We start from the raw sequence: 19,134 nt of genomic DNA, 5'->3' as shown, positions 1-19,134 counted from the left end.
CTGGAAAAGGAGTACGATGACAACGCTGTATATTGTCACCTTATTTATTTCACTTATATACAGATGATACCTAACTCTTGTGGCAGAAAGTGAAGCATAAAGAAGTCTCTTGATGAGGGCGGAAGAGGAGAGTATGAAGGCTGGCTTGAAGCTTAACAGCAAAAAAAAAAATTCTTTTCAGTGGTTTTGTGGTCAACACCCTGCTCAGCATCCTGTTGGTGCTGCTTTCTTACTGGTTGTGGTATGTCTAAAACTAGATGGTGTGGTCAGGTCATGCCTGCTGCTCTAGTGGGGTACATGAGGAAGTTGGGATACTGGCGCTGGGGGTAGCAGCTAGGATTCCAACAATGGCACAGAAACTAGAGACCTGGGTCTGGATTCAGGAAGACTTGAATTAAAATTGTTTCAGAAACTTATTAACTGTGCAATCCTGGGCAAGTCATTCTGCCTCAGTTTCCTCATGTGCACAATAGTGATAATAACAGCAACTACCTTCCCAGGGTTGTTATGAGGAACAAATAAGATAATAATTATAAAGAGCTCAGTCCAGTACCTGCAGACAGAGTAGGTACTACATAAATATTATTATTATTATTATTGTTGTTGTTATTTTGGTTTCTACTTGTACCCCCAATGGGCCTTTCCATTTCCATTTTGGGTCACCCGAAATCAATCAAGTATTTATTAAATACCTACAACGTGCTCAGCACAGGAAATACAAAAACATGCAAAATAGTACCACATGTAAACAAAAATAATAATACTAATACTGTACTCTGTGATTTAGGCTTGTTTTCCAGAAACAATTTAACTTAACAATCTAATACAAAAGCATTTCTAGCTTGGAGAAGGATGTCTAAACTGGAATGATCCCCCCCTTCTCCCCATCACATGACTCTGTTCCAAGATGATTTTAGGTAACATTTATTGGAGAAAGAAAATCACAATATTTAACATACATTTTGGGCTAACATTTCAGAATTGTTGAGGAACCATTCCATTCCTGCTGAACCACAGCTTTGGAGGAATCAATGGTATTCCTCCCAGAGAATTATATTAAGAATCTAAACTTCAATGGAAAAGGGTATTTCCCTGGAGTTGCCTAGCGCAACAGACAATTGCTTCAAGAGTGGAGAAAGTAATGATTTTTTAAATTAAGTTTACTTATCAAGATTAATTCACTTCCACAAGGAAGACCTTAGCTCTTTTTTCTACTTACTTTCTTAACAGGAAAAGTCTGGAAAGGGTTTTAGAAATAATTTTTAAAAGTATTTCTAGAGAGACTAAAAAGGATGTTTTTAATATGCTTCCATACTACCCTCAAAGATCTGAAATTTTGATTCTTCAGAGATTGTGATATTTCAAGATTTAAAACTACAGAGCATCTCTCAGAGAACATCTGTGTTCAAAAGATTAACCTCACGAGGGAGCAACTTGGGATTCTTAAAAGCCTAACACAACTTCCCATTTGCAATCCAGCCCACTCTCCTTTTGAATTCTGACTCAATTCATTATCTATCTTTAGATAATTCAGCTTTATATCTTCATACACATTTGCATATGTATACATACACACATGTACCTATGTAATAATGTACTAAAAATCAGTGGGCTGGCTATTCAATTGATATGACAGAAAAGGGAGAAGACTGAGTTGAAATGAATGAGAAAGGATAGTTACAGAGCTTGAGAACCTACCTTGAGTCCAATGTGAAAGAACCACATCAGTTATTATAAGATAACAATTAGTGGCTCACTAAATACCACCTAAAAAGAATACAATCTATAAGGGTTTTAGAATCTGAGAGAGAACACCAATATGCAAGAAAGTTCACCAGTCAATTCTTTTTGTTTGATTTAAGAGTTAAATATCTATGCAATCTATTCAAAAAAGATCCAGTGAATCTTAATGTATATATATTGTTTATTGTTTTCAACAACATATTAGTAGATTGGATAATAAACATTACTTTTAAACATTCTCTTAACCAAAAATATAACAAATATTTACAATCACTCAGTAAAAATACAAAAAGCATACAGAGGCACTGTCTTTCTAAAAGACATAAGTGTAAGAGGTATCAAAAAATAGGAGACAAACATTGCTTGTTACAGAATACTTTACAATCACTGAATTGTGCAGTACAGTTGCCATTGGAATATTATTTCAACTGTGCAGTTTTGGTTTTTTTTGCCAATATTCTCACATATTTAGAATTTATAATGCCAAGTTAAACTGCATTCCATGTGTATCAAAAATAAAGACAGCCACAAAAAGCACAACCTAAGCTAAAGCTAAACTGGGTGTTCAAGTTTTAATTTTTAGATATATTGGGAAGCTTTTCTAAACAGAGTATCCCTTTTCTCCCAATCAGTTTAAGTTAATGGATTTCTCAAACTATTTCTAATGCTCAATAAAGCTTAAAATGACAACAAAATTTTTGTCAGTCCATTGCAATCAAATTGCTTTTAAGATAAAGGAAATAAGAATGCTTTCCCTCCATTCTTGGTTTGGGAGGAAATGCTTTACAAGGACTTACTCAATCTTGCAAGTGAGGGGATCTACATAATTACAAGGAAGCCTTAGGTTCATGTTCACAAGCCAGGTAGGGTCATCCCTAAGTCCTGCTACTCTAAGATTCTGAGCTTTAAGATTAGCACGTTATTGAATTTCCTTTGCAATTTAACACTCTCTGCTAAAACTAATTTTGTGAGTATTTTTATCAGTCATATATAGAGCATCAGCTTTTATTGAAAGTAAAAGTGCAGAAGAAAAATTAACACTACTTATATTAATCTTAAATTAAGATGCTCTTTGGAATTATTTATTTTCCTTAAAGTTTTATTTTTAAGAAACTATTTGGTGGAAATTAAATTGCTTTCTTGGCCCCACTTGGCATGTCAGGGATTTTTGAAGCACTTCCTCCAGATACCAGTGCTCTAGTGGAGTAAGAAGGGGAGGGAGAGGCATGTTCATCCCTTGACTGAAGTTAGGAATTTGGAAAAAGTCAAAAGAAACCAGACAGGGGATATGGGACATACAAGGTCAGTGGCTTCTCTCACTATGGCTTTGTGACAAACCAAGAAAGTGAAAAACTGTAAACCAACTTAAAATAATACCTACAATCAAACTCAACAAAAAGTGAATAATTACTTCTCAAACCCACACACAACCACAACACATTTACCTGTTGTCCCTGATCAATGTGATCACTGGAATCCCTAACATGCACAGCCAGGCCAGGCAGCAGTAAGTCACCCTGAATCAGAAGCATAGAAGAGTTCACCTGCTTTCCGGTCCCTTTTCATGTGACTATCTTGATTTACATAAAATACCTTCTATCCAGGTAAAATGCTTACTCAGATTTCCTATCACATGAAAAAGCCTGCTAAGTAAGAAGAGGTTTTATAAACCCCAGGTCTAACTTGAAGAATGGATATAAAACAGCGTACTGAATATTGCACCCCAATTAAACAAGACACTTGCAAGAAAAACACGGCTTTACTTTTTGTTAGCTGTGGCAAGTGGTCCACAAACTAGGAGCAAAAAAAAGTATGTGAAAGAAAAAATATTCCTCTTTTTAGGCAATGTACATATCCAGCTTCCTGATTAAATATTAATTCTTTATAAGTCGGATGACTACAATATGGTTTTAAAGCATGTAATTTATTTCCCATTTTACTTTTAATGTTATTCCTAGCCTATTAGGGCAAAAAAAAAAAAAAAAGCTGTTATGTCAAGTCCTTACTGCAGCAGCTAATCTAATCCAGAATCCTTCACTCTGAGAAAGAAATATGTGAGCTTCAGGTATCAGCTATGATTTCTGCAAAATATTATTTTAGGCATGGATTTCTTTCTTGCTTTTCTTAAGATTAACTGTAAGCCCTACAGAGGAAAAGAGAACAAATACCATTACTTTAGAACTGTGTACTGACTTGGGGCTTTGAAAGGAAGGGATAGAAAAGGGGAAGATAGTCCTACTGTGTGTAACATTTACACAAGAAGTCACAAATGAAAATATGATTGACAACATACACTCAAATATTAACCAATTTCTGCCCAAAGTTCATTTGGGTAATGCACATAATTGGCTTTGGAATTTTTTTTTTGGTACTCGTAACTTTCTGAATGTTATTTTACTTACCTTGCACACTATAAAATTGAAATAATATAAAATAACTTTAAAAACTCTTTTAACTTAAGATGTAGAAAACATTTCACCCAGCTTGTAAAAAACATTAAAAATCTAGCCCACCTTGTAAATGAGGTCACAGAAATGTACAATTACATGTTCACATCTATATTAACACATTCATGTCCAATTAAGTCACTGGAATGCATCTTTGAGTACCTACACTGGTAAAGAACAAGTGTATTCACTTTTATACCCCTGTGTTTGGGTCTCCCCTTTTTCCCACCAAAAAATAAACAAGCATATACTTTGGTTGGCTAAATTTTTAAAACAGGCCACCTGACAGTGGGACTGATATCATAAATGCACACATACCAGTAAGATGTAACCCAAGGATAATTGGAAATTATCAGAAATAGATAAAAATGCAGCAGTTCCATTTCATAAATATTTTTATAGCACTCAATGGCTTAGTAGATAACATTTCCCCTCTGCTTCTCTGTAGGTACCCAAAGTGATTAGCTGGAATTGAAAACCCAATTCAAAACTATGACCTACTTGTTTTATACTCCTTTTAAAGTATATTTGCCAGGCTGCTTTTTACCTTCAGAATCAGTGGAGTTCTATTTAACTAAGCTTACAGCATTTTAGTCATAGAGATGAGTTTCATGCATTCGAGCACCTCCATTTTAATAATTTGGGAATCTCTTAAGACTTCAAGGTAATGATTTCCCCCCATCAGAACCTAAGTTTCTTAAGAGTTAGTGATTGTTTTATTCTCTATATTTGTATCCCCAGGGCCCATCTCAGTGCTTGGCACATAGCAGGCATTTAGTAAGTATTTATTGATTTGATTCATACTTTGATTCTTTTTTTTAAAAAAAGACAGGTTTACTAAACTTTTCAAACTGGGATGACAAGATGGCAACATTGTGCTGATCTATACTGACAAACAAAAAATTGTTCCCATTACACTCAGAGTATACTTTCCCTCAATTTTATGTATATAACCATGCTGTAATCTGTACTCCTTGTATTTTTCCTTGAGGAACATAAACTTTGCTTTAAAGGACACTTGTTTGACTATCCTAAGAATAGTTAAAGTGAGTCTAATTTTTATTTTCTTCTAAACATACACATTAGCCAACCAGAGCATAACACTCAAACACAAATAAAGAAAACTCTAAAAACTCTCAATTAGTTAATAAATTATTATTCAAACACCACTGCAAAGTCCTTGTTTTTTGGCAGAAGTTTTGACTTTGTGCATGAAAAATATGGACATGAAAATAATATAGGTCCAATAGGTCCATGAAATTAACATTCTTGGCTGGAAAACCATAATGTTACCTTAAAATAATTTTTGAGGGAAATTCATAGAAATACTGTATGATACTGAACATGATTTTCCACAGTTTAAGTGGTTCTCAAAACTGACTATCCCAATGAAGGCCTAGTGTGTAGACAGACACTTATAACAATTATATCAATGTACAGTGTCAGTGAGTTTTGCAGACTGGATGCTCTGTCGCACATAAGTATGGATTTCACAGGCTGTTGAGACTACATGCAATAGAGGCACAATTCAGCCAGGTCTTCACTGGTCATAACACAGGCACTAAAAACTTCTTAGTGTAGTAGCAGCAAGCTGTCAGCACTGGCTAACAGAATCTTATGGGCCTTCTTCCCAAAGTATTTTGATGTCAACTAGTTTTCAAGATGATTTCCCCAAAGGCTAGACTGCTGAAACTTGCTCATTTTCTGAAAATGAGAAAAAAAAAGTTGATGTTAAATAATTAGCAAATATTTTCTTCTACAACCATATTAATGAAAATAAGCCAACTGATTATCTGATTCCAACATTAATAACCTTCAACAAAGGCCCGGATTTCATCCTTACTACAATCATGCTTAGAAAAGCACAAAAAATAGGTTTAAGAAACCTACTTCTCAAACTATACTTATACTTGGACAAACCCTACAGGGGAAACCAGTGAAGAATTTTAGTATTAAAAAAAAATATTGGGGCAGCTAGGTGGTACAGTAGATAAAGCACCGGCCCTGAAGTCAGGAGGACCTGAGTTCAAATCCGGCCTCACACCAAACACTTGACACTCACTAGCTGGGCAAGTCACTTAACCCCAATTGCCTAAAAAAAAAGAAAAGAAAAATATCCATAACATTCATTTTCAACAATGGATATTTTGAAAAATTCTCACTTATTCACTGGGGAGGAAGGGGAGATTTACCAGGTTCAGGAGTTTAAGGTGATGACTTACAGCTGTGAGAGCCTAATGCAAAACAATGATGATAAATAACAACAACAATATTAAATAACAGCAGCCAGCATTTATATTAGTGCCTATTTGTTTGGCACTGTGATAAGTGCTTTACAAATATTATTTCATTAGATCTTCACAACAATCCTAGGAGAGAGATGCTGTTATTATACCCATATTACAGTCAAGGAAACTGAGGCAAACAGCAATTAAGTGACTTGCCCAGGGTCAGGCAGCTAATAAATGTCTGAGTTTGGATTCAAACTCAGGTCCTTCTGATATAAGGCCCAGTGCTCTAATCACTGTGGCACCTAGCTGCCTCTCAACATATAGTAATGCTAACAATTGCGCAACACAGTAGAGGGATCTGTAACTATTGGACAAAGTAATTTTTAATAACAATGAGATTATTGTTTAAGGTTCCCATGACACAATAATACTAGTACAATAAATCAATGTCTCATTTTTGTAATACAAAACTTTGAAATTGACTATTCCTTAAAACAGCACCTTAGTATGAATACTACTTAAAAAAAGATAATAGCACTTGGTTTAAGGCCTGAAGTCCACTTGTTGTCTCCTTATATAAATGCTACAACAGTTTGACATATTTTTAAAATACATTTCAAAATCATAGTTTACAAAACCATAAATGACTAAGAAAAATTAAAGCAGAAAAATCATAAAGCTGTGAGATTTGATTTATTTGCACAGAAATTTATTTAGAAGTAATCAAAGGTAGTTCGTCAACATACCATCTGCTTCACTATCTGCATCAGTCACATCGGCTAGTTTAGGATGGGATGGTTGCAGACTATGCCACTGCGGCTGAGATAGGATCTTCGATGAAATACAGGCCATAGGTTCACTAACGAGAGTAGCTGATGAAAGTCTAGAGAGGTTGCTATGTACCATCTTTGACCTCTGTACTGCCACACTATAGTCTGGAGGTTTTACGTGTGGGTGGTGGGGTGGTCCTTCTTTTATGTCCGCTAAAGAAATCCCCATGTATCCTGGTGGGGTGGGAGGTGGCCCCCTATACCTATCGTCCTTCTTAGGTGAGGTGACACAGTACACTGGCATAAGAAATAAGCAATGGAAATGTTAATGAGGAAATAAGATTTGAAAAAACAAACTTAAAAGAAAAGTAAAATGTCACAATGGAAAAAAATGATTAAAAAGGCAAATGAAAAAACCTCAGTATATAATGATAGTGGCAGATTTCTGTTTTCAAATTTTAAAAACCATCTTTTTGTTCAAAACTACATTAAGTACCTATTGAAAAGGAGCTCTACCAATTTTTATCAGAGTATATAGAATAATCAACTACAAGAGATTACATCAATGACAAACCTCCCCCATTGAAAACTTAGGTCAAATTTTTGACCCTGGTTTCAAAAAAGCCCTCCAATGATGAGATATTTAAAGAAAACCTTTTGGCACCGAAAAACTGAAAGGAATCTTCACCTCTCAATTGTCGTTCTCCATTGATTACATTAAATACTGTAATGAAGATTTTTATTTCTAGGAACTTTCACCTGTTTTAGAATACTTGCGTGTAATCAAGAGTAACATAAAAGAAGTGTGCTAAAATCAGTAAATCAAAATAGTATTTCTCACAAGAGTGGTTGTTTCTGCACTTACACAATCAAATAAATGCATGAACACTGGAGGATGAAATTCCTATAAAATAATGTAGATTCCCCCCACTCCCTGACAGAATACGCTATTTTTAGTCATTCTTTCAAATAATATAGTGAATGGTGTATAAATGGTCTCCGACAAACACAGTACAAATTAGGGTCCCAGCATGCACCTCTACTATGAACTATTTCATCCAAGAAAGATACTACTGCTTTCTGATAAAGTTCAGAGAAAAACAAATTAATAATTTTATATTTTTACTAGAAAAATAATCATCAGCTAATACATTTCTTCTTCAAGCCTATAATCCCTATACAGTGTCAGTGAGCTTTGCCGATTGAATGCTCCATGTCAAAGCTTCAAAAAGGAAGGTAAACTTGTCAGACTAGAAACACAACAGAATACAGAGACTAATTTTTAAAAGGGACTGTGTAACTTTTGCTCACACACATAAGGCAGTCACTTAGGGGGACCAAAAGAACTAGTCATTTATACAGCAACAAGGAAAAGACAAAGGATTACTAAAATATCAAAGTGAACATAAAATTTTATCTTTCTTGATTAGCTGGACTGAGAAGTGTCAATAATTATATTCATTTTGACAATTCTCCTCTATCTAATCCTCATCCAGGTTGGTCATAAAAATTAAGCCATTTAATCAAATCAAAACAAATACTAAATACTGACTATATTATATGGCATCTTATTAAAAACCAATTATTAATGAAATGAATTTAGAGATGTAAGTCTTTCACTAAATTATTTCATTAATTTGCTGGGACTGACAATGGCACATTTTCTAATGCTTTCCAGAAAATATCTTAAGCCAAAGATTTTATATCTAGTTCTTTAGGGAGGTTATTGCATATTTGGACCCTATGAAAATATATTTAACTGTTCAATTTTATATCTTAGAGGTATAAGTATTGTTCTAAGAACTAAAAGGAAACAAAAGTTACCTCTGAAAGTAACAGCAATGGAGAAACTAAAATAGAAGGTTCATAAAGCCTTGAATTCATCTCTTTTAAGAACCTCAAAGAATTAGGCATTTTTTTTTTCTTACTAGCATTCAATACATATACTTTTAAATCAATAGAATATAAGCATCACGAGAGTAGAGATTGCTTTATTCTTTGTATTTGTGTAAGTATCACTTAACATAGTGCTCTGGCTTTTAGTAGGTACCTAATAAATGTTTTTTGACTGATTTCAGTGGAATCAGCTTCCAAAAACCACTGAGGCAACGTTCAAGAATAAAAGATGGGACAAGTCACGAAGAGACCATATTTCTCCTTAAAGATGTTTTGTGGAGAGAAGTATAAATGTCCTGTTAGTTAGGAATCCAGTGTCAGTTTCTATTTATTTATATACCTCAAGCTTTATCTTTAGGGGGTGGGGTTATATCAGGTGCCAACACCACTTTCACCAGACAGTTCTGGAGGCCTGTTCCCCTATAGCACAATTAATCTGATCTTTCATACACAACCTAAGAATAGTTCTCTCTCTGAGACAAGGAAAGCTAACTCTCAGCCACAAAAAGATTTGCCCCTAGTCACTGAAAAAGTCAGGAAAAGGCAAAATTTAACTCTTTTATCTTAAGTGTGTCTTATTTTCACCCAAAGACTATAAGAAGTACGTCATAATCTTTTACTTTCTCTTACAGTGGGCACATAATAATCTTCAATAAATCCTTACTTGAATGAATAGATGAAATACTGTGCCTTGTATTCTCTGTTCTTTTTGCATGTTAATAGCAGAATTCAACTTTCAATGCATATGCAGCACACAATTACAAATATTATGTAGAATTCATTGCTTGAGTAAATTAAGCATTAACAGGAATGTCAGCTATAAAAGGGTAGGAGGGGGGAGGGAGTGCTATCGTATTCAAGGATACTTCCTCAGCAAGAGGCTAGATTTGAATTCACGAAGATGAGTCTTCCTGACTTCAGACCCAGCACTCTATCCACTGTGCCACCTACCTTCCCAGTCTCTAGTGTAGCAAAGCAAAAAAGTTGTTTTCAGAGAAATGAAGTTCCCTTGACTAAAACAAATCCACCCCTATTCAATAAACTCCAGTGGCTCCCTATTATTACAGCCAGGATCAAATACAAGATCTTCCTTTTGTCTTTTAAAGCCCTTTATAACCTGGTCCTTTCCTAACTTTCCAGTCTTCTTACACCTTCCTTCCTTCCACCACAATCTAAAGCCAAGGAACACCAGCCCCCTTGCTGTTCCTTGAACAAAACACTCCATCTCTTGGCCTTTATGTTTTTTCAGTGGCTGTCTCCCATGCCTGATATTCTTTCTTTCTTTATCTCAACTAAGATCATACCTTCTATAAGCCACCTATCCTGATTCCCCTTAATGCTAGCGTCTTCCCCTGAGATTATCTCCAATTTATCTTGTCTAGAGCTTGTTTATATGAGACTGTGAGATCCTTGAGGGCAGGGACTGATTTTTCCTTTCTAGTGCCTGGCATAAAATATAATATAATTTAATATAGCCTTGAGTATATTAAAAAAAACTCCCCTTTTCTTTACCCACTGACGCTTTTTTTCTCTTTTTTCTTTCAATTGTTCAGATCTAATCCAAGAGGACTCTGAAAATGTTTGTATGCAAAGGGAAGAGTGGGAGTGAGTGAAAAAAAATTTCTACTAAGTACAAATAGCTCTCATTTCATACAAAGGTCAAATGAAAACCTGAAAATGGAAAAAAAGGAAAGACATATCAGAGTACTCCTCCAGGTTTCAACAGTAGTGAAGCTACTTTTCAACCTTCTGAGAAACACGTAGTATGTAAGTACTCCCATTTTACCTATAGGGCATTTGCTGGCATATTTCTCAAAGGAATGATGTGTCAAACTCTTTGATTCTGAAAACTGCAGGCACATAGACACTTTATGCAAGATGATTTATAAGTCTCTTATTAGATAATGAGGCCGCCACGCTGAGGGCTTTACCATGCTTTCCCCCAAACTGCTACCCAAGTTCTGATGTGCTACAGCAGTTCAATACTTGTTTGTCAACATCCAGAGAGATGGATGGAGCCAAAATCTGCCAACATCATTTCTAAATTACTTAATAGAAATATCTAAAAAGATAAAAAAAAACAACACACCACTTACCTATCAAGCCTTTTTCTGTACTGGACGTAATTGTTTTATATGTGGCATCAGTGCTAGGATGAGAGTCCAAAGCCTCCTCTGGCTCTGCAGTTGACTCCTCCACCACTCTTCTCTTCACTGTCCCATAATGTGTCTCATATGTGTCTGAGAGAGAGCTTGAGGAGGCCCAGCTCTGCCTTGACTGTACCCATTCCGGGCCATCTTTAGGCTGACTGTTCGTCTGAGAGTAGCCTTCTGGATACAAATAAGGCTCACAGTTGGTGGGTTCCACTTCAGCAATGGGAACATCCAAATGAGTGTGTCGATAAGAATTTAAGAGGTCCCAGCTCTTCTGGTTCTGAATACTCTGGAAGTTGTCATGAGAACTACTTGAACATGAAGTCCAACTTCCACGGCCACTGTCAGCTGCTTCTATGGTGATGTGCTCATGAGAAATCTCCTCAGTGCTCACAGATGATGAAACAGCTAAACCCTTGACTACAGAAGGCCTTGAGAATGTCCATCTAAAGATGGAAACAATACATATGTGAACAATAAGCCTTGTTTTTCTGGTTTAAAAAAAAAACCAACCTCTTTCCTTGTTTATTAATTAAAAAAAAAGCTGAAATGAATGTTGTGACGTACATTGTTGTGAGGTACTAAGCAAACACGTACAACTTGTGAATGATAAAATAAGCTCACCAAAGTATGATTACTAAAATTACAAACAGTAAAAGATATCTTCTAAATCTTCTAATAGCATTTAGTTTGAATTTAAAATAGAGAGAAATTTGAAGGATAGCATCACTGATCAAAATGGCATTCCTTAAAACTACACATAAGTGTTAACCTTGAAAATTAGCATTAAAACATTTTTCAGAACAAATGAAAAAATTAGGCTTGTAATTGATACAATCCTCCTCAGTAAGTCAATGTAATAAAATTCTGGGTTAGTCTCAGCAATTATAGTATTCAGAGAGAATAGCATAGTGTGGATTATTTTAGAAATGTTAAAAAAAATTACTAAGCAGTATTTGATTAATATTTTAAATAATTTGTCTTTTAAAAAACAACAAGCAGATTTTACACATAACATCAGTATTGCATACCCAGTATTATGCAGTGCTTCTTTAACATGTTTTGCTCATTTCAATAATCTGATTGTCCAAAGGGTGAGAACTTTTATACTGGATTAAAAAATATTTAAAAATGAAGAACTTTCACTTTCCTTCTTGTTCTTGTAAAACTCAAACAACATTTAGTTGACTGACCAACCTAGGACACTGAATCAGCCCTTTTTAAAACTACTGATGAATATATGACTGTCTACCACAGTTTCCCTCCTGTCTTGCAGGAGGGAAACTGCACCTTAACATTATTAAAGCAGCTCACCCAACCACATGCTGGCTGTGGTCAGCTGTCACTGGAGGGTGCTCCTTCTTTTCTGCTGCTCCAACTGAGTCCATGCCGCTAAGAGACTGGGGTAAGGACCGATCTTCCTGTAGGGCTGCAGATATTGAGTCAACAGAACAATTACTCACGATGCTGGACCTTGATGAAATCTCACTATGGCTTGAGTCTGAGAAGTTTTCGGATTTAGCTGATGGCATATGGGTATAACCTAAATGAAGAAAAAGAAATATTTATACTAAGGGCAGGGCCAGAGAAACAAAACAACAAAACTCCACTAACAAATATTTAAAAAACAAAAGCAATATAGTGAGAATTTATTTACTACTTTGTTACAGAAAAGGAGGGAGAAAAATCTCAATTCCTTGAAATGGTATTATAGGGTGAACATTGTCAATTTTAATTGTGTATCAGCAGTAAAAATTCATGATATAAGATGGCATTTATTAAAAAATAACCACTTCAGACTTTAAAGTTATGGGGTCGAAGAAATAATCAATAGTACCTATCCAAAGAAAAAAATCCTGTATGTTGGCTGGTATTACCTGTACACAGATCAGAAACAGCCTTAAGAATGTAGTGAGTGTGATTTGCAGACATAAGAAATGGCATAAAACCAATGGATTACAGAATATATGAGTTTTCCAATAAAAACTCAAGAGGAGAAAACCAAAATCCTCAACACATGCAAAGAAGATCTCATTTTAGATCTGAAAACAAAAATTCTATTCAAATTAATTATTCTTTATCAACTTTGCACCTAACTAAAATATGCCTTGTCAAAACAGGATCGAGGACTAGAAGGATCCCTTAAAGGGTCATTTAATCCAAACGCCTGTTTTATACCTGAAACCTCCCTATGGCCAGAGATATAGTCAATGTTTTTACCATTTGCTTCTTTTTCATTTTTATAAGGTCATGTACCTTTTTGTTTTGTTTTGTTTTTGTATAAAAAGTACCTTATAAATTTATTCTGGATTTTATTTCTTGTCGTCACTCTAAATTTATGAGTATTTCCTTTTCTATTCACAGTTAGGTTTGCCACTAAACTGTATCCACTGGAAATTTAAAGTTTGCTATCTATCAATATAACCTGAGGTCCTTTTATAAAGCAATTTGTAAACACCTGAAGGATCTCAAGAGTTGGAAGGGAGCAAGAGGCTATCTAGTCCAAATTGTAACTGAATTCATTCAATATTCTCTTGAAAACCTCCAAAAATGGAAAGAATCCATTATTACAGGAGGTAACTTATTCTATTTGGGGAAAGCTCTAATTGATAGCAGGTTTTTCTTCTCATTGAGCAGAAATCTTCCTATCCATTGCCCCTAGTTCTGTCTCTGGAGTCAAAGGAAACAATTGTTATCCCTCTTCCACCTAAAAAGTCCTTCAATTACATGAAGACAGCTATGATGAGGCAGCTTAGCATAGCGGATCAAAGTCCTGGACTTACTCAGGAAGACCTCGGTTCGAAACTCACCTCTGAAACTTAGACCATGGACTGTCTGCCTAACTGCTCCGAAGCTATTTCCTCATCTGTAACATGTGGGTGATGCCTGTAGCATCATACCTCATATGGTTATTGTAAGATTTAAGTAAGATGATGTACGTAAAGCATTTTGCAAACTTAAAAATTCTATCAAATGTCAGTTACTATTGTTACCATCATCATCACTATAATCCTGCCCCCTTCATCCTTCACATTTTGGTGGCCAGCCCTTCCTTGGATATTCTTCAGCTTGTCAAGAACTTCCTAAAAATGTGTTACTCAGAACTCAATACATACTCCATATGTTATGGCCAAGTCAAAGTCCAGTGTGACTATCTCACCTCCACTATTCTAAACATTGGCTTTCTCAGTGTAGCTGTGGGGTCCCAATTGGGGAAAAGCCATAAAAACTTAAACTCTGTGAACGGTGGAAGCCTAAACATGGTTACCTGTTAAAAATCATAACTTAGATAATGAATACACGGAGTCAAAACTTAAGATACTATGACCTATGAAAGTCATAACAAGAATACCAAGACCGGTATATGATCAATACACGAACTTATGTTTGGGCATAACAATGGCTTAATGCCCAAGCTCATTACTAAGGAGAAAACCAAAAATATCCAATAATCAGTAGTGATGCACTCTCCAGCTCCTCCTCCCTTTATCTATTTTCTATAATTACCTTGGAGATTTTGGGGGTTCTTAGCAGAGATCCACTGAACTGTCTGGCTGTCACCCCAGACTGAAGATTGCTCCTGTTTTGTAAGAATTCATAATGACTGATTAAACTACTACCTATAATCAATCTGGAGATACTTGGCCTCTTCTTTTGGTTATCAAAAAGAACACCCCACATTTATGGGGGAGGTACAGGGCTCCCCAGCCAGCGGAATTCCGGACCTTACAATTGGTACAGTTGGCAGGATACCAATGGAATGCCAAGGCAGTAGGGGATAGGCCAGGAAGGATTCCTGGATGGCCTCCGTGGGTGGGGGGTGGGGGGCCTGTGTTGGACACATTTGAACCATTGCATAAATATGGGGACGCCCTGAACACAACAAAAGGCCTAGAGTCTCCTTTTGATGGAATTATGTTTCATCAGGTTGGGAAAACAAGGGACAAATAGTGGCAAGATGTGAGATGGCCCCTTTTTCAGAGCATTAAAAAAAAAAGTCACTACCAAGTTCCTAGACTCAAAGACTGAGAACAGAAAGTTGCAGGAATTCTAGTCAGAAGAAACATGTAGAAATGCTGGTTTGCCGGTTAGCCAGTTTAAAGGCAGTTAAGCATGTGGACAGGAAAGCAATAAGGCATGTAATTGTGAGAGAGTCTCTTTCTCCTTCTCTCCCTCCATCCCTGGCTGACTGCAGCAGTCTGGGTGGGTGAACAGAAGAGAAAGAGAGAGAAACAGAAAATATACTCAGTGAAGTGAAGATTATTTGAGTAGAATAATTAAACTCCTAAAAGTTCAAAAAAAATATTCTTTCCCTCCCTCTAGATACCTGAACTGTGGCCAGGTTCTGGGGTATAAAAGGACAGACAAGAAAAAAGGGGGTGATAGGGAAATCTTCTTCCCCAGAATGACAGATTTATTAAGAGAAAGTCACTTCACTGATTATGAGAGATGCGCTTGGAGGCTATGTTAGTCAATGTTTCAAGGCATGCACTTTGGAATAGAACTGGCACTTAACCCTTCCCTGGCTCACAAAAAAAGAAGGTTGCTTCACTGATTTTAGAGAGACAGGTCTGGGGGCTGTTAGTGAAAGTTTCAAGGTGAAGAGAAGAAGAGGCTGCACTTTAGAACAGAACTGGCAATTAAACCTTTTCTTGCTCACAAAAAGGGGAAAGATTTGTGTGAATCGGGAAACAATCAAAAGGTAATTGAGTTTGATTGGAATATCTAGCTAGAATTTAAGGAGTCTTACAAACTAGAGTTAAGTACTGGTCAATTTTAAAGTAACTTTTTAAATTGGGGTGTTTATTAAAATTTGAAACTTGACTATAATTAATATATGTGTGTATATGCACATGTATGTATGTGTGTGTGTATACACACACACACACACACACACACATATATATATATATATGAAACTCCTATTCATAAGAAGAAATCATAGAGAGCCATGGGTAAATTGATAAATTATGGGTTCCTTCTGAGATTGTGGAACTGAGATTTGAACTAAATTAAAACATGCTCTTAAATGTAATAATTGGAGCGGACTGGGATAATTTTAGATGGCCATTTTTACAATCTTTGGCAGTAGATTGGCTGGAAATTGTGAGCCCCATAATATGAAATGATTGGAATAAGTAGCATTTGTGTAAAATATAATGCTGAAGTCAGTATTAAAATCATAACTCTGGATTCTATGTAATACCATTTGGAACATAGATCCAGGTATTTGAATTCATTCTGGTCACATTTTAAGTGAAATATTGTCTCTCTTAATTTGATGTTTAAGATAAGTCAGAATTTATTATACTATTCAGCATTAAGACAAATTGGGAAAACGCATTGATCTGAAATTTGTTAACTGGGTGACCGTAAGCAAGTTACCTTGGTTTACTTCACATGAGTGTAAAGTGCCTAACACAATGCCTGAGAGGGCAGACACTATAAATGTTAACTACTATTATTAGTTCCTTAATTAGATGTAATCAGTATATAATGCCAATGGTGATGAGATGCCCGATTTTCTATATAAGGTAATTTGGAAATGCATTCAACAGAACTTAAGTCACCTGATCGGTAATGGGTTGGTTTCAAGTTACAAACACATAATATTGTTTCAGATTGGTAAGTTCTGTATCAGTTATGTCAAGCAACTTCTTATAACTTAGATGGTATTAAAGTATGAACTGAAAGAAACTAAAAGACAGTGGGAAAGTTGTTTAAAACCAGTTATGTTATCAGTCCTGCTAATAACCCTCTTACGATGTTTTGTAACTGCCATTTAGAAAACTGGGTATTTCCACCTTTACCTGTAGTCAAGAGGAAGTTACAGGTACAACAATCTGGCTATCACTTATGAAAATTTTAAGATTGTTAACTAAGTTATTTGGGACTGTTGTTTTAATGTTAAAACCTAAAACTGGTCATTGATTATGGTGTAGAAAGGAGGGTATAAGGTGAAAGCTTATCTGGATTGGTACTGTCCATTTAGAGCAATCTTCCTTGGGTTATAAGGGTGTGTAGCAGGGTTAGTTTATTCCATCTTGGGAGTGGGGGTGTCAAATAGCACAGCCCACAGCAGCTTTAAAGGTAGACAGGGTACATACCCTTCACTCCCCTCTCTTAGGAAGACAGCCAAGGTGGCCTTGGATGTAGGGCTACAGAGAGTGACTGGAGGTCCCATGTGCCAGTTACCATATACTGGGTTCCTAAAAATAAACAAACCATGTCCACTCTGGTAGATATAAGTGCAGAATGTATGATGCTATATGGGAACCCCGAAAGATATCCTGGCAAGAAGGTAGCCACAGAAGCATACAAGGGAAATTCAGTCAGGGCAAAACAAACTAAATTAAGACTGAGAACAGGGAACTTGCCACCCAGAGAGTTTACCTCAGTCCGAAAGAAGAATATCATGGGGTGGACAGATAGGGGCTTCAGGATTAGCCCCTTCTCTTGGATCCCTGTTGATTCCCCTTATTTTGTAAACTGCTAGGGACCCCCAGAAACCATCTGTGTGAACAAGCTCAACAAATCCGGGAAAAAAGCTTGTTTGGATTATGGAGTTTCGAAACAATTAATTTCACTTGCTAAGGATTTGCAAGCTTATATATAATATAGAAATGATTTCTAATAATTGTTTTTTATACCAGGACAAATTTAAATTTTATTTATTTATTTATTTTGGTAAGGCAATTGGGGTTAAGTGACTTGCCCAGGGTCACACAGTTAGTAAGTGTCAAGTGTTTGGTCTGAGGCCAGATTTGAACTCGGGTTCTCCTGGCTTCTGGGCTGGTGCTCTATGCACTGCACCACCTAGCTGCCCCTACAAATTTAAATTTTAGAAGGAAAGAAAAACAAGTGAAAGATGTTAAGTGAAATCTCTTATATATGTGAGTCCTGGTAAATTTTTATTTCTTATTGCAACTCCATGAGAGTAAAAAAAAAAATTCTATCTAGTACTCAGCTGGGATTAGTGAAATGTGCCATTTGAGGCAAAAGCTCGTAGGACTTAACTGATTTTATTTTGGAGTTTGTATTTAGGTATAGTTGTCTGAGGAATCATTAAGTTAGTAATTCATCATCTGAGAGAAATGCCACATGCTATTCAGAGGGAATGAGATCCTGAACAGGTGGAAGTCTGCATCTGGAAAAAAGCTGAGAGGACAATCTTGGCATCAACCTAAAGTGAGATCCTTCTGGCTCAGTTTACTCACTGTGTTCTTTTGAACAGGAATGCTTCCCACTTGGCTATTCCTAGTCTGGTGATGAGGTAAATTATTACTGCACGGTTGGTTGTTAAACTGTGACTCTTACCTGAAATCAAATAGAGCTAAGGATGCTTATCCTGTCACATATGTGCCCTTAGGCTTACACCTAAAGGATTGTGGTGGCTTGTCCTTCATTCTCAATATCAGGAAGATGATGCCATGATTGGCAAATGAATTGGACTGAAGTGAGAGAGAGCTGTACAAAGTCACCAACCTCACTTTTTCCTCCAGAGACATCTGGGTCCAGTGGCCAGATATAGCTCAGGACAATTAGAGATGGCCCAGGATGCAGTGGGAGACCTTGGCCTTTTCAAGCTAAGGTCTTTCTGAGTTCTCACTTTGACTGAGGCAATACCCATTCAGTGATTAGGCCTGTTTACAGGTTGTGTGGTTTATCCCTTGTTCTCGAAGAGGACCATGACATCAGGAAGATGATGCCATGACTTGCAATTGAATTGACTCTTACCTGAAATAAAACAGAGCTAAGGATGCTTTATCCTGTCATATATGTGCCCTTAGGCTGAAGCTGAAGGACTAATTTGATGCTGGTATGATCATATCCCTGCTTTTTCCTTTTATATCAAATTTCTATAATCATAGCACATAGTCAGTAGAAGATAGCA

General features: G+C 36.2%; 1 protein-coding gene across 5 annotated transcripts in view; it reads right to left on the bottom strand.

The window, feature by feature from the left end:
- Positions 1-1,987: 1,987 nt before the first annotated feature.
- RAPGEF6 (Rap guanine nucleotide exchange factor 6) overlaps positions 1,988-19,134 on the bottom strand; it is a 222,343-nt gene continuing 205,196 nt past the window's right edge. For all 5 annotated transcript variants that reach the window (XM_027849145.1, XM_027849148.1, XM_027849146.1 and 2 more), the window contains 4 exons: positions 12,555-12,783; positions 11,184-11,686; positions 7,168-7,488; positions 1,988-5,894 (listed from right to left, as the gene is read on the bottom strand). In XM_027849145.1, coding sequence (XP_027704946.1) covers positions 5,869-5,894; positions 7,168-7,488; positions 11,184-11,686; positions 12,555-12,783 — 1,079 coding nt within the window. In that variant the 3' untranslated portion in view covers positions 1,988-5,868. The remainder of the gene's footprint in view (positions 5,895-7,167; positions 7,489-11,183; positions 11,687-12,554; positions 12,784-19,134) is intronic.

Source organism: Vombatus ursinus, unplaced genomic scaffold (assembly GCF_900497805.2).
Source record: "Vombatus ursinus unplaced genomic scaffold, bare-nosed wombat genome assembly UNPS02007284.1, whole genome shotgun sequence".
Classification (NCBI taxonomy): Eukaryota; Metazoa; Chordata; class Mammalia; order Diprotodontia; family Vombatidae; genus Vombatus; species Vombatus ursinus.
This window is presented reverse-complemented; position numbering and strand designations above follow the sequence as displayed.